The sequence below is a fragment of the Medicago truncatula genome, chromosome 2 (genome assembly GCF_003473485.1).
Source record: "Medicago truncatula cultivar Jemalong A17 chromosome 2, MtrunA17r5.0-ANR, whole genome shotgun sequence".
NCBI lineage: Eukaryota > Viridiplantae > Streptophyta > Magnoliopsida > Fabales > Fabaceae > Medicago > Medicago truncatula.
This window is the reverse complement of record NC_053043.1, coordinates 18,618,523-18,634,181: the sequence shown is the minus strand read 5'-3', so window position 1 is coordinate 18,634,181 and position 15,659 is coordinate 18,618,523. Positions and strand designations below refer to the sequence as shown.

The window sequence follows — 15,659 nt, the reverse complement described above, 5'->3', positions numbered from 1 at the left end:
AAAAAATTATTTATAAAACATTTAGTAGTATAAACTTATTGATTTTTGTTGTTTTAACTCGACTTCAATCTGACTTTAATTCAATTTTTAAACCATTGACTTTTTTTGTAAATAAAACACTATTAAAGAATGAGTGTGTTAAACTAAAACCGACATTGCCATATTATTATGTTGAACAACTTCACTCGAGTTTGAACCCCTCACACACTTGTGTGTTTGAGTTTTAGTGGTTCGTCCGAAAGGGGGGGGTGTAGGTAGCAATTTTCGGGGTGTAGTTAGCAAGTTAGCTCACATTCTTTCATAACTCTTAACTTCCAAGCAAAAAACCCGCGAACGCTTTGCTCTCAGTATCCATTGCTCCAAACGCGAAACAATCGATCATCGAAAGGTTCGCACTTTCAATTCCTCTTTCGATTCTCAATTCTTCAATTTACGAATTCGTTAATCAACGTTCGATTTCACAGGTAAGAATCGAAATGCAGAAGAATGTGAAGAAATCGCCGTTACCGTTGATCGAAACCAGCGGGAACAAGAAGAAATTGGAATTGTGTAGCAAGGAATCGCTTGTGAAGGTTCTTAGATGGCATTTTGGGTATCCTGATTTTAGGGGTTTGCAATTGGAAGCTATTCAAGCTGTGCTTTCAGGTCCAATTCGCATTTTTCTTTATATGTTCAATTGAATTTTCTATCAAAATTGAAATTTGGTATTTTTCTTCATATTTAGTAGTAATTAGTAGTAAATGAGGTATTAGAAAATGTAGTTAAATCATAAATGTGTTTTTTCTTTGCATTAGGAAAATAGAAGTGGGTTAATTACTATGGTTCTGTTTGGATAAAGTAGCATCCACACTTCTAATCGAAGGTGTGTGTAGTGTCTGTGTCTAACACGGACACATGTGATGTGATTACTTTCAGTCATGTCATTTTGTTAAATTACTACGGGTGTCGATGTCATGTATGTGCTTCATAGCTTATAGCACAAACAAAAGATAAAGTAGTATAGTTGTTTTCATAAGCTATTTCGGAGGGATTCTGTAAATAAGCTGAAAATAACTTACGAATATGTCATAAGCTATTTTCATAAGCTCTCTCAAACTCACGAGTGTTTATGTCTGTAGATAAGCTCAAATAAGTCAATTCAAACATAACGTAATTGCTTGAATGATGGTGATTAAAGTTGGAATTTTCGTTAATTTTGGGTTAACTTTGCTCTTTTTCTGTGGTTACAGGAAGAGATTGTTTTTGTCTTATGCCAACAGGAGGAGGCAAGTCAATGTGTTATCAGATCCCTGCATTGGCAAAAGAAGGAATCGTGCTTGTAGTTTGTCCTTTAATAGGTGAATAATTTTCATCAATTTTTTGGGAGTTTGTATTTTATACTGAGCTAAATGTTGTCTGATAATTCACTCGGGTTTGCATACGAGGATACTGGTTGTGATTTCTGACTTTTATTCTGCTGAGTGCTGTCAGCCTTAATGGTAAGCATCTTTTTCATTTAATCAGTTTACTGGTTTTTCAGACATGCTGAATTTATGAGTTAATAGTTTGTTTTGGTTCATATGGTTCTTTTTCCCTACAAGTTAGGAAAACCAAGTGATGGCACTAAAGGAGAAAGGAATTGCTGCAGAGTTTCTCTCCTCAACTAAAACAGCAAAAGCAAAAGATAAGGTGGATTATTAGAATACTGCTGATATTGTACTGTAAATGATGTATCTACGTATACAATTGTGTAATGGAAACTTAGTATAATAAATACATAATCTTAGTCTACTACTCTTTGCTCAGATCTTGGGTTTTATATTGAAGTTTGGATTTTTGTGAATATACAAGAATAATGTCTCTAGTAAATTTATGGGCTCACAATGAAACTGCTAGAATTCTTGGATATCTTATCCCTGAACCTCACTCATTATTGGGCTACTGACCTTCCATTCTAGAATTTACCCCTTCGCTTATATGAATGTGTAGCCAATTTTTTAGTTGTTGTGTTATTAATTTAGGAAACTGAGTTTTCTGTTTTATGTTTAAGATTCACGAGGACCTTGGTTCTGGAAAACCGTCTACAAGGCTGCTATATGTTACTCCAGAGTTGATAGCAACCCCAGGGTTTATGTCAAAGCTGACAAAGATTCATTCCAGGGGGTTGCTAAGTCTCATTGCCATTGATGAGGTCTAGCCGGAAAGACTATTTCAAATTTGTTTTGGAATTTTATGACCATCTTTGATAATTTAACTTATTCATAATTTTCAGGCACATTGCATCTCTTCCTGGGGTCATGATTTCAGGTATTTTTATTCATTATGCTACTATCCATTTGAATTTTTCTTGATGTAATTTCTTAGGATGCGATGAATATGATATTAATAACGATGTGCAAGAGTGAGGAATATGATGTGCGGTAATCTATTGGGGATTGATTAGTCATTAGATTTTTTTGGGCCATTATGGAGTTGACAGGTCATCCAGATTTAAAACAGAACACTGATACCAATCAGTTTGCTTTTTGTTATTTTTAGGTGATTTTGATATAATGTTGTTCTCATCTCAATCTTTCATTATTAAATTTAAAAATGTAAACAAGTTCAATCACACATGCCAGAGTTTTGCACTTGTCCATGTTAGGTGCTGCTCTTGAAGTAACTAATCTTAAAGCTCAAGCTTTCCTATGATGATACAGTTTTGGTTGGAGTTTATTCTGATGATGTTCTATTCCCTTTTCTTTTTGTGTTTGGGAACAGACCTACCTACCGTAAGCTTTCAACTCTGAGAAGCCACCTACCAGATGTACCAATATTAGCTCTAACCGCTACCGCTGTTCCTAAGTGAGTTTTCTTAATTTACTTTCTTTTATATAATTATGTTTTTTTTGCTATTTATTTTTGTGCATGAACCATGTCAAAAAAAAAAACATTTGTGATTGAACAAATTTCATATGAAATCCTATGTTTATGCATTTCTATCTATTCTTCTGAATAATAATCTTCCAATTGTTGTAGATTTCTGAAATTTCTATTCACCTATTGGTGGTATGTATGTAGTTGTGTCTGTTGTGTGTGTATATTCTATCCTGATAGGATTGCTTTTATATTACGGGTCTGTCATATTGTTTTATGATAATATGGCTTTATAATATTCAAATTCAAAGAGTATGCTCTGTGTATCACATTGATCATTGCACATTCTGAGTAGGATTTTTGAAGCAGGCATTCTCTTTCATTTTCTTTATTTTTTCTCTTGGCCTGAGGTGTGAAAAACGAGAATCACATCGTCACTTTAATTTCTTGGTTATTTATTTTCTTCAGGGTTCAGAAGGATGTAGTGGAATCATTGCACATGCAAAATGCATTAATACTGAAGACTTCTTTTAATCGTCCTAATATATATTATGAAGGTCAGTCAATCCTGCTTGGTGTTTGATTCACATCTATAAATCAATTTAGATTCCAGTTTCTCCCTGCCTGTAGGTCATCATTTCCATGTTAGTAATGGGAAACCATCACTGTTCTCTATCAAATGTAATGTGGCTGGCACATGAATAATGAATCAATCCAGTCATTACGTAAATGTAACTTAAATTTGGTGACAACAATGCTATCAACGAGAGGATAGAAGAAAGCAAAAAACTTACAAGCTAATTTCTGTATTGAAAAAAAAAAACAACATTTGCATGAAAATAGATAAGATGCAAATGAAACATATTTGAAGCAATCCGTCCGATTCCAATGCAGTAAATTTAGGGCTATTTTGAGCATTCCAGTTACTCAATAAGTTTAATTGGTGAATTGCTTTATATGTTAATTTTGCATGAGACGCAGGCATGCTTTTATTAATAAATTCAATCAAATCTGACTTGATGTTTTCATTATACAGTTAGGTACAAAGATCTATTGGACGATTCTTATTCTGATTTATCTGATAGACTCAAATCTATGGGCGATGTTTGTGCGATAATTTACTGCCTTGAACGTTCCATGTGTGATGACTTGTCAGCTCATCTATCCCAAAGAGGCATTTCTTGTGCTGGTAATATTTTAATGTATTTTAATGCCTTTGCAAAATGATTTATTGCAACTAAAGGGACCTTGAACATATGCATATATGTAAATCTGTTGCATTATAATACACTAATACTATAAACATAATATGCTATAAATTTACACTATAATAGTTCTGTACAGGTGATCATAGTTTGAAAACATTGATGATTTCCTCATTTTATCACTAGGGAATTCTCTAAGTAGGTACAAATCATTCAACTATTCATGAAGGATAATATGTTAGAAATTGAGGCAAAATAAGAATGAGAAGAAGAGAGGCACGTAAGATACAAGAGAAAAGAACAAAATGAAATAAAATAAATTTATACGCAACAAAAGCTTGAATCTTGATAAAGAAGTAAAGACTAAATTTTTTAAAGTAGGGAACAAGATGATAAGTCATACTTTTCTAACCACAAAAAATGTACTGTGTACAATGAATATATAAAAAATATGTGACAAGAAATTGAGGGGCATTAAGAACAATATTATCAAATATTGTGAGCAACTAATACACGTAATAATACATGTAATATTAAGAAAAACTTAAAAAAAAAAAAAGAAACCATGTGTGAGAAGCTTCCCCTTCAATCCTACAATTTGACCCCTCCCTTGATTTAATATTCATAATTTTCCGGTTTTTTCAGCTTATCATGCAGGACTGAATAATAAAATGCGAACTTCTGTGCTACATGATTGGATATCTTCAAAAACAAAAGTTGTTGTTGCCACTGTTGCTTTTGGGTATGTTTTTTCGTTATGATTTGTGTTAAGTGACATGGTTAACTTTCTAATACTATTATACAAAATTTTCCCTGGTGCAGTGACGTAATCTTAGTACTAGTAGTTTCATTTCAAAATAATCAAAACTAAGGGAGAATGTGACCAACATCGTTAACGTACTTGACTTAGATTTTCTCTTCGACTGAATCAATGGAAATGTCAAATATTGTAATCTGCCCTCATAAGTGAACACTCGATGAACATCACTGTTAACAGTTGAAGTTACCTAGATTGTCTCATCGAGGTAGAATTCTGTGAGTGTAGCCTGCAGTAGTCACTTGCAAGAAGACATTTGGACCACCACCCTTGCATGTACTCTTGAATGCCATTGAGTTTGTTGTCCACTAATGTCCAGCTTTTTTACTGTATTTTCTTGCTGTTCAAGAGGAACACTTTTCACGAAAGTGGTTGACTGATTTAATTGAATAATCGAAGTGGTTTCTTTTGAAGAAAGTTTTTCATATAGCCAATTCTACCCCTCCCCGAATTCTTCGGTGATGTAAATTGTCTGAATACTTAATCTCATAAATGTATTTTTTTATTAATTTTTACGCATATTTAAACTTTAATTTTATGCACAGTGCTCATATGAGGACATGAATTTTTCACATTGTTGTAAGCTCATGATTCCCTACAATTTTTCTTTTGCTTTCCATGCTGGATCATAGGTAAGATTTCATCTCGGCGAAATCAGTGTAGGATCACTGATCTTAATCATAGGTGGTCACAGTTCTAGAAAGAGAAAAGAGAGGGAGGAGGCATAAAGAGCTAGTGAGGCTGAGGGGTAAGGGAAGTTAGGTTGGGAATTAGGGGAAAATTGAAGTGCTTTCAAACTGGGTTGCAAAAGGAGACTTAATTCTGGCCCTTTTGGGATCATCTGAGATCACATATCCTGTGATTTAACAATCAAGACTGGTGATCATACACTGATTCCACTGAGATGTGATCATGACTACAACATGAAAAATTGTAGGATTGTATGCTCCCATGATTTAGATCGTGATGCTAAAAACATTGGTTCTCATGGACATTTACCTTGTAATTTTACTTTGACTGTAGACTGATTCTACGATCAAGATCACAATCTTGAGACATGATCTTGTAATTTTATTTTGACTTTTATCATCTGTGGTTGTTAGCATGTTTGGATGTACTGCATTAAATTGTGCATGATTGTGTTTTATGCTTTTTTGTCATTGCGTTTTTATACAAGTGTATGTAGAAGGAAATGTGGCATTCCTCACCAGATGGTGCAGATAGCTTGCACCACTGGCACACCATTAAGAAATCGCAATGCTACAGGGATAGCATGGACAACTACCCCTGCTGAAAGCATAGGAGCACTATTGTGAACACTATTTCAGGCTATTTATAATTCACTTTATGGCAACATATAAGAGAGTATGGCACCTCTATCATTATTTAATGGAGTATGAGTATTACAGTGAATCTGATCTATCGATACATTATAGACCCAAGCGAGATTAATAAAAGCGAGAGTAGCGAATCAGCACAAATGTATAAAAGTTATAAGTATATGCACATCTTCTGATTTTATTCTGATGCCAATGATTGATGAATTATTTGAGATTGTAATGTATTTATTTCTTTTCTTTCTATACTCTGCATGGAGCGTTTCTGTTGCATTCAGTTACCGAACCTTTGGTGTTCATTCAGGATGGTGAGTGGCTGTTTACTATAAATTTGATTGAAACTTCTATATGAAGTTTTAATGCTATAATCTTTTTATATTCATGTGATTAGCGATTAATAAATTAAGATCAAATTACAGGGCATCGATAGAAAGGATGTGAGAATTGTGTGCCACTTCAATATTCCAAAGTCAATGGAAGCATTCTATCAAGAGTCCGGCAGAGCTGGTCGTGATCAATTGCCCTCTACAAGTCTGTTGTACTATGGAGTAGATGATCGCAGAAGAATGGTGGACTTATTTAACTTGATGCTTTGATCTTGTTTTGTTATCAGACTTGTTTTCTCTTACTATAATCTATTTCAGGAATTTATATTACGCAACTCAGGTAACAAGAAGTCACAATCATCAAGTTCACAAGAAGAATCAACCAGAATGTCCCTGACTGCTTTCAATCAGGTAACATCTAAATCCTTGCATGCTTCTTTTGACATGGTATCTACGCACAATGCCATTATGCATTTAAGTAATGTAATCTTTATGTAAAACATGTAGATGGTTGAATATTGTGAAGGATCTGGATGTCGTAGGAAAATAATTCTTGAGAGTTTTGGGGAGCAGGTAAAGAAATATACAGAACTAGGTATTATGGAGTTGGGATCCTCTCCATTTAGGAAATGGAGAGGATCCCAACCCGGTATTATGTGGTGTGATTCATATTGACTCAAGTAGATACTTTACTTTGTTCCAAACAGGTAACAACATCATTATGTGGAAAAACATGTGACTCCTGTAGACACCCAAACTTAGTTGCCAGAAATTTGGAGGATCTCACAGCTGCTTGTTCTCTACGTCAGAGAGGTGGTTCTCGAGTTTTCATTACCAGGTAAAAGACCTTCATGCATTAAGAATTTAACTTAAAGTTGATAAACCGAAAAACATATTCGGAATACATGATCTTCAGTTGTGTTTTGTAATAAATTATAGTAATGACTGGTACCACTGGAAGATGATGATTGGGTTTGTTAGTATATCTGACATATCAAATAGTATAATATGGCTATGATAGGATTTATATATTACTTCCGTGTTGTCTTTGGATGTGTATGACCGACTGACCATGCCATTAGCATCGGATTTTGTAGCACCTACCCTGTGATTTTGCCTTCTGGCCTCTCATGTCTAGTCCTAAAGAAAGAGAACTGCGAGAGAAAAAGATAGAGGAGGAAATTAAAAAAAATTAAAAAGGTAGTTTCTGCCAACAAGATAGTGTGCTGAACTTGTAGTTGGCTTGGTGGTGATTTCCTTATGCTACACTAATTAATCCACAATTAAATAATGCCTAGATCTCTTGTATATCCACCACTGTCCTTTTTTTCAGTTCCACTGATGCAATTGATGGAGGACAGTTATCTGAATTCTGGAATCGAGATGAGGAAGCAAGTGGGTCAGAGGAAGATATTTCCGACATAGATGGTGGTACCAAATTTATTTCAGTTGCATTTGTTTTACTGTTTAGGTGATGTAGTGGTTAGTAGATTATTCATTTATGTGAATGAATTTTTTTTTGTCAGACGGTAATGAGGCTGTCAGCAATCTAGCCCGGTCAAAGGTTCAATCCAGACTGGGAGTAAATGAAAAGCTTGATTTGTTACAGAGGGCAGAAGAGAAGTACTATCAAAGCGAGAGCACTAATAAACAGGTTTGTTTTTTTAAGCATTATACCCACTGTTGAAAAAAGTATATTCTCTAATTTGCTCTATGCCTAGTTCTATTTCCCATGGTTAGAGAGCTTTTGACTGGCTCCATAACAGAACTTTTTGTGATTAGCAATCTGGAATTGGAAATGTATAATAGTTTATTTTCAAGTCTCTTAATTATATATTCTTAGCTGAGTACTGTTAAGATGAACACAGCAGAAATTGTTACACCTCCCCTATCTTTCTATCTCATACTCACGTATCAAATATGATTAACAGAGAAACAAAGTTGACAAGAATGCTATTTCTGATGCATTGCGAGAGGCAAGCAGGCAGAGATTACAAAATGCTTTAAAAGAGGCTCAGCAACGGATTGACGACTTTAAGTATGTAAACATCTTTCTTACTAGTTTGAGTTCTTTCATATGACACCTCACTCTGCCACAACAGGAAAACCACCCAATTGAAGTTTCTTATCATCTACTTGCTATAAGAAGTGGGCAATGTATTAGACATGCAGCATCTTGTTCAAAGATCGCAATCCTCTAAAGATTAAATTGTTGTCACATTAGACCGCTAAAGATTTTTCAATAAATTAGTCTCTGAATAATTTTTCAGCAAATAAGTCCCACAAAGATACAGAATTGTCACAGACATTTGTCCATTTTTATCACGACTTTAATCCTCCACTCCACATAGATGAATTTGTTGACAACTGTGTATCTTTGAGAGAATAAGTGTTTGTTTGTTCACACATATCCATGTGTGTCCATAGCAAATTTGGCTGTTGGATCCTTAAACGAATATGCGGTAACTTTATGGATTTTTTTTTTTAAAGGACTAGTATGACGACACTTTAATTTTTGAAGGATTTTAGTTTGGTAATAAAAGTCATCAGGATTAATATAGGAACACCCTAATCGTCAGTGGATCAAATTAATTAAGAGTTTTGTTACTCTTTTTAGTCCATAGGTGAACTATTCAAATAAAAAACCTAAATATTTCACCATAGTACCATGACTAAACAATTTCACAACTAAAGCACATGCTCTCAAGTTCCAAGTACCTTGTTTATTATCTTGTTTCCCCACCCCTGAACAATTTGAAGCAGCAATTGCAGTTAGGGTGTGAGCTGTTTCCGTATTTCTTTTCCTAATTTAAAATATTTATTCAGGATTGAAACGGAGACCTCGGCATCTCTTCTCGAAGATGAATGCTACAAGAAATATGGCAAGACTGGCAAATCATTCTATTATTCCAAAGTTGCAAGTACTATCAGGTGGTTGAAAACTACAAGTTCTGTCGATCTGATGAACCGACTTAGTGAAATTGATGCTTCCTCATCACCGAGTGTCTTCTTTGAAGCCGAGCATCCTCTCACGCCACTACCTGCTTCAGATCCTTGTGCAAATGAAGAAACTGGCAATGAGCTCTCAGAAAATGCTATAACAGAAACAATCCCATGTGATATACCAATAGAAAGTTCTTTTAATACAAACTTACCGCCAATACCATCCTTTGCTGAATTTGTAAATAGTAAGAAAGAGAAAAGAGATCGATCAAGTGACACAAAGAAACACTCATCAAGAGTAGAAAAGAAGACGAGGATACAGTAGAATGATTCTTGTACGTACTATGGTCTTGAGTAGTTACACTATGAAGTGCCAACTTTGGGTCATTTGAGAAATACTCTAGTTTCATCTTTCACACAAGTGATAGTGCATCTTACTGATTGTCTGTCTTATGTTTCTGATTACTAAATTTGCCTTTATCATTCTTCAGATCAATGAAAGACACAAATTTAAATAATATGGATAGTTTTTACTCAGATCAATGAAAGACGCAAATTTACATAATATGGATAGTATTTTACTAGATGTGCTTTGTCTAAACCCGGCATATCAAAACACATAGGATGATACACACTCTTTATTCAGTAAGATCTGAACATCACTCTGCACTTGGCAGTGGCAATTTTCCAACAAAGTCAGAATTAAGACTTCCTAGGTAAAGATGGTCCTCAAACTCCACAGCTGAAGTTACAAAACTTATCACCTTACCTTCATTATCACCAAACTTTCTGATAATATTGCCTTCAGTTCCAACATTTAGCACCATAGCTGATTTTGTTGCACTATTGATCAGATTAATTAGCCTTGGAAATGAAGCTAACAAGTGTTTGCATACTATAGAGGTGTGCACAAACCCCAGCCTTTTAGAAGTTAACTGCAGCATCAATAATATTTACGAAAAATAAATCAACGTCATTCATTGGAGACACTATAGGTAGTATAACCAACTTTCTTCAAAAAAAAAAAAGTTAGTATAACCAACCAAAATCTAAATATTAAATAAAAATAAAAGTTAAAAAGGAAGATAGTCCCCAATAAAAATAAGTTCATAGTAGTATTACTTGCACCAAAGCGATCCAAAATGAGCCATCAGGAGCAAGATTGATATTGTCAGGTCCACCAGGGAGGTTTTCAATAAAGATATCTGTTTTGCCATTGTTAATTCCTTTTAGCCAATGCCTCACACACCTAAATCTGGTTAAGAAAAAATAAAATAATCAATATGTCATGTTTCAAGACTGGGCAAGTATCTCCAATGACCAAATTTTAGGTATAACCCATCTTAGATTGTGTTACCACTATCAAGTTACCCTCCACTCTGCCAATCTTTATAAACTCTATATTTCAAGACAACTTAAGTATATAAGGTAATATTTAAATAATGTATGCATATTTTGCTTTAATATGCTAAAGAATGTCATTAAAGACATTGTTTAATAGTCAAAAATAGTAAGTTTTAATGAAAATTTTGTGCATTTTGAAACCCCTACAGAGAGAAGAGCAAAATCTAATCAAGAAATTTACTTACTTCCAAGTTTCGCACACCACAACATAATCTTCATCCTTGGACAGTGCAACACCATTTGCAAATGTCAAATTATCAATGACAATAACTGTCTCATTTAACGTGGGATTATACTTTAAAAGTTGTCCATGAGGTCTTGCCTCTAGCAAATCCAAATACCAATCGTGTAAACCAAATTTGTTACTACCAACACTGAAGTATATATTTCCATCTGATGCTTCTATTACATCATCGGCAAACCTGGTCCGATCATAAGAAAAATCTCAGATGTGACTTATGAATTTAATAGCTAGTGCATATTTTCAAGAAAATTAATAGTGAATAGTATATATATGGACCAATTGGCAGTGTATTTGTGACCATAGTAGGCTTCCTTAATGAACATACACTAGGAGAAGGACCAAAGTGAGTAACGTTTTAGACATGTTTAAAATATGGAAAATTTTATAGTGAAGTCATGAGAATGACTTTTTTGATGAAGTTAAATCGATTTTCACAAGGTTTCAATCCTTCAATTAACAAAACCCTCCTTTTCTTAGAAATCCTAAAAATTAAATCTTTATAAACTAATGTTTTTCAATTTCCTCGGAAAACAAACAGAATACGAAAATTCTAAAAAATTATCACATCCTCCTCCATACTGCTTTTCGCCTTCAACACATAGATTCTCATTTGTGCACTAAGATTGAAATTTCCATTAATATTTTGTATGATGATTGATTTATAATAAAGTAAAGTTCAGTCTTATAGTGGTCCACCAGCACGACACTAGTTGACATGACATTAACAGTTATACTATTAGCTAAACAAAATAACTTTTTCAAAAAATTCAGTTTCCTGACTCCACCGTAGAAGCCCCCTTAAAATATTCATGATCTTATGGACATATACGAAATCAAGACTGTTTTGACTTTTGACGGTTTCCTTAAATAAGATCTCTTTTAAAAAAGAAATCTCACTAAAGAAGAATAGTCAATTTGAGGCGCGTTAGACACTAAACAAGGATACGTCTACTTTAGTTCGCTAACATTATGAAAGTATAACCCTTTCGGCCAAACCAACCTAATTGATATTTTATCTATTGGTAAAATAGGTAATTACTTGTCTTAAAGATTGTATAGTTTAAACGTGTGGTTGACATGGTCCACTAGATGGAAAAGGAAACAAAACATTGGGAGTAGTAGTCTTGTACGCATCTATCTAAATCTAAAATGAGAGTAATCTTATCTTTGATCGTTCATAGTCATTACAACTCAGTGGTCCAAAAAAAGGCAAGATTCTTTCACAGCTTGTACGTGCCTAATTTTATCTGACTATGCTATTATCATCTTGCACTCGTATGCTATATCCTATTTTCTCTCTATGATATCATGTACAATTCATTTTCAACTTTGTATCACTTTAAAATATTAAAGAAAAAAGAGGATATAAAAATAATTTGCACCAGAACTACATAATATGTTACGGCCTGTAGAAAACTGATGCAGCCATTGCACCTACTAGGATGAAATGTTGTTATGGAATTTTTGCTGTGATTTACTTTCACATGGCAGTTGTGACCGCATGTTGCAGACAACTACATGCAACTGTAATATTGCGCGGCCGCGTCATGTGCAGTTAGAGACCTTTCTTGTAACACTCAAAATCTTACAAATTTTACATATGCAGTGCAACAAACAAAAGACCAGAACAAAATAGAAAATCAATCTTCTTATGAATTATTTGTTTAAAACTCACATTAATTGAGAACCATTCACTTGTGAAAGGATAACACTGAAACCATCTTCTGTAACCTTGAGTAAACCCTGCAAAATATAAATTATGTGTTATTTCTCATGCAAAATTTTATCTTGGACCTATAATTAGCTCATAATTTTCTTAACAAACTTCTTGGCCAAGTATTACAGGAATATATATTTACCTCGGAAGCATCACACACAATGAGACCACCATCTTTAGATGTAGTGATTCCAAGCAAAGAAGAGCTATCTATATGCTTCCAATTCTCCCAATTTTCATTCCTAACCATTCTTTTAATCCAACCATCTCTTGTAGCTGTATATAGAACACCATTTTTATCAACACAAACATCTTCTGGTTGTTTCAGAAATCCTTCTCCGAGTTTAATCACATTCTGTTATGTTATGGAAACATTAATAGATAATTAAATACATATTATTTTGAAAATGTGGCAAATATTGATAAAATATTCACCTGTAATTGGTTGTTTTTGGTTGAAGAAGGTGAAGATGCAGAAGAAGGAATTTCTAGTATAACTGGATCTATCGGTGAGAAGTAGAAGACTTGAACTGTGAGAGCAACTAAAGATGCTAGCACCAAGCTTGAGGTCAGTGTGACACAATATTTACCAAGGGTGGAAGGAGGATTGGTTATATTGGAAGCCATGCTTTACAAGCTGTGTGCTTTGCATATAGTGGAATTTTATTATCACATTTTTATGGAACTGTTTTGATTTAGGTATGTGTTGACATCTGTTTCCTTTTCTGGACTGAAAAGTTATCCGAGGGTTCGGCTAATAGCTCTCAACCGTGATTTCATTTTGCTTCAAATAATTACGCCAAGAAAGGAACTTTGTTCCTCCATCGTCCGTTCCTTAACTACTCTAAAGAGTGTTAGGTGAGACGATGAATAACCCACTTGTGTCGGTCTGGTGTTGTTGACTTGTAATATTGGAGTGTGCCCTTTTTCAAGATCTCAAATTCAATTTTCTCCCAATGTCAATTTTAATGAGCAATGAGCTTATTTTAAATGTGGTCCACGCGACTGGATGCAAAGATTAGCATATTTACAAAAGGAGAGCATGCAAAGATATTGTAAGGAATGTTGTTGTGGATTAGGAGGTATTCATCTCAATTTTCTTAGAACTTTACCAAATACTAAAATTTCATCTCCAATTAATAGTGCATCCGATTGATAGTCTATTCCAAATATAATAAATTAAGCCAAATCACATTTACTTGTGATACAAATCTTTGTGATATCCTATTAAGTACGGACAGAGACATCGGACACAAGACACATACACCAACATGCGACACCGATAAAATTTTGAGAAAATAATATAATTCAATGTAATCACATGTGTCAGTGTCACACACCGGGACACACCTTCAATCAGAAGTGTCGGTCCTACTAGGGGTGTTCGCGGTCCGGTTTGGATCGGTTTTGAGAGGAAAAGTGAACCGATCCAAAATAAAAATCATGCGCGGTTCGGTTCGGTTTGGATGATTATTCAAAAAAAATCCGATCCGATCCGATCCAAATATATGCGGTTTATTTTGGATCGGTTTTTGGACATCCAAAGTACAACATTTAATTTTTTTTTATTTTAAGTAATATGACACATGCATAGAAAAATAATAAGTTTGATACAAAATATAACACAAATGTATTAAAAAAGTTTTTTTTGACAAGAAATGTATTAAAAAAATTAACTTTACACAATGAAAATGATTGATTATATTTGAAATAGATGATGTAGTAATAATCTAGATTAAATTAATGCAATATATGTTTCTTCAAAAAAAATTAATGCAATATATAATACTAATAAAATAATAAATAAGAATTAAAATCTACTTTTGCGGTTCGGTTCGGTTTGGTTCGGTTTTGAAAAGGTGATCCGAACCAATTATAGCGGTTTTGCCAAAACAACATCCAAACACATCCAAAAATATTCGGTTTTTTGCGGTTTTCGGTTTTTTTGGATCGGTTTGCGGTTTTATTTTGGATCGGTTTGGATTTGAACACCCCTAGGTCCTACAAAGGTGATATCTTTAGGATAAAAGGTGTCACACTAGCGAATCAGATTGATAATCAATCTCATTTTTATCACTACTAATGAGGAATGCTAGCAACACTCACTTTTTAACACTCTCACTATCACTCACTCTTTTATTGGATAAAATCAATGTATGTCCCACTATTTTATGTGGGTTCAATTTTCAAAGTGAAGACCTACAATGTTTTAAACCAATAAGCGTGCGTTTGGTTCAGCGGTGGAGAGAATTGATTTTGATAAAATTGATTTTGATATAATTGATTTTGGTTAAAAGTGATTTAAATGTTAATTGATTTATGTTTGGATACATCAATGTAAAAATGATTCTTATAAAGTGATGTTGTTTGGATAATTTAAATCAAAATTGATTTTGAATGCATAATTACCAAAATGGGTATTGATATATATTATTTATAATTTTGATAAAAGTTAAAATGTATGTTTATTTTAATCCCTAATAAAATGTATATTTTATTTGATTTTGAAACCATTGCCTCCCGTGGGCCGGGTTGTATATTAGAAGAGAAAATGAACGGTGTAGACAAGGTGTAGACGAGAATGAGAGGGGTCGGAACAAAGAAGCAATACAATTAAGGGCAATGTTATTTGAACAACATTTTCTTGTGACAACCTATTAGACAACCAAATAATACAAAGAAATTTAGGTAATGACACAAAAATCAAAGAAGTAGAGAGAGAAAGTAGAAGGACAATGTGAGTAAGAGAGGGAAAGTTGTTGCAAAAGTTGTCAAAAAATAGTTGTTCAAATATCATTTCTCTACAATGAATGTTGTAAATGGTGTTTGCA

At 33.8% G+C, this 15,659-nt stretch overlaps 2 protein-coding genes across 4 annotated transcripts; one reads left to right on the top strand and one right to left on the bottom strand.

Annotated features, from left to right (window-relative positions):
- Positions 1-269: 269 nt before the first annotated feature.
- Positions 270-9,953, top strand: LOC11446659 (ATP-dependent DNA helicase Q-like 3). 3 transcript variants are annotated; one of them, XM_013608110.3, is made up of 20 exons: positions 270-388; positions 465-645; positions 1,230-1,337; positions 1,471-1,478; positions 1,585-1,668; positions 2,030-2,170; positions 2,252-2,286; positions 2,740-2,823; positions 3,304-3,392; positions 3,872-4,024; positions 4,686-4,782; positions 6,499-6,502; positions 6,614-6,763; positions 6,839-6,931; positions 7,028-7,093; positions 7,228-7,358; positions 7,854-7,948; positions 8,047-8,174; positions 8,452-8,558; positions 9,347-9,953. In XM_013608110.3, exons 2-20 carry the CDS (start codon positions 477-479, stop codon positions 9,786-9,788), a joined length of 2,184 nt encoding a protein of 727 aa, XP_013463564.1. In that variant the 5' UTR covers positions 270-388; positions 465-476; the 3' UTR covers positions 9,789-9,953. The 3 variants fall into 3 exon arrangements, with proteins under 3 accessions (XP_013463564.1, XP_003595317.2, XP_024632613.1); XM_003595269.4 differs by having other exon boundaries at positions 7,854-7,951; XM_024776845.2 differs by lacking the exons at positions 270-388; positions 465-645 and having other exon boundaries at positions 1,224-1,337; positions 1,581-1,668; positions 7,854-7,951.
- A 19-nt stretch (positions 9,954-9,972) lies between these two features.
- On the bottom strand, positions 9,973-13,636 carry LOC11443676 (protein STRICTOSIDINE SYNTHASE-LIKE 4). The gene is made up of 6 exons (XM_003595268.3): positions 13,264-13,636; positions 12,971-13,183; positions 12,787-12,854; positions 11,053-11,289; positions 10,586-10,718; positions 9,973-10,398 (listed from the first exon to the last, which is right to left on the bottom strand). The coding sequence occupies exons 1-6, from the start codon at positions 13,453-13,455 to the stop codon at positions 10,123-10,125; spliced, it is 1,119 nt and encodes a 372-aa protein (XP_003595316.1). The 5' UTR covers positions 13,456-13,636; the 3' UTR covers positions 9,973-10,122.
- Between the last annotated feature and the right edge of the window lie 2,023 nt (positions 13,637-15,659).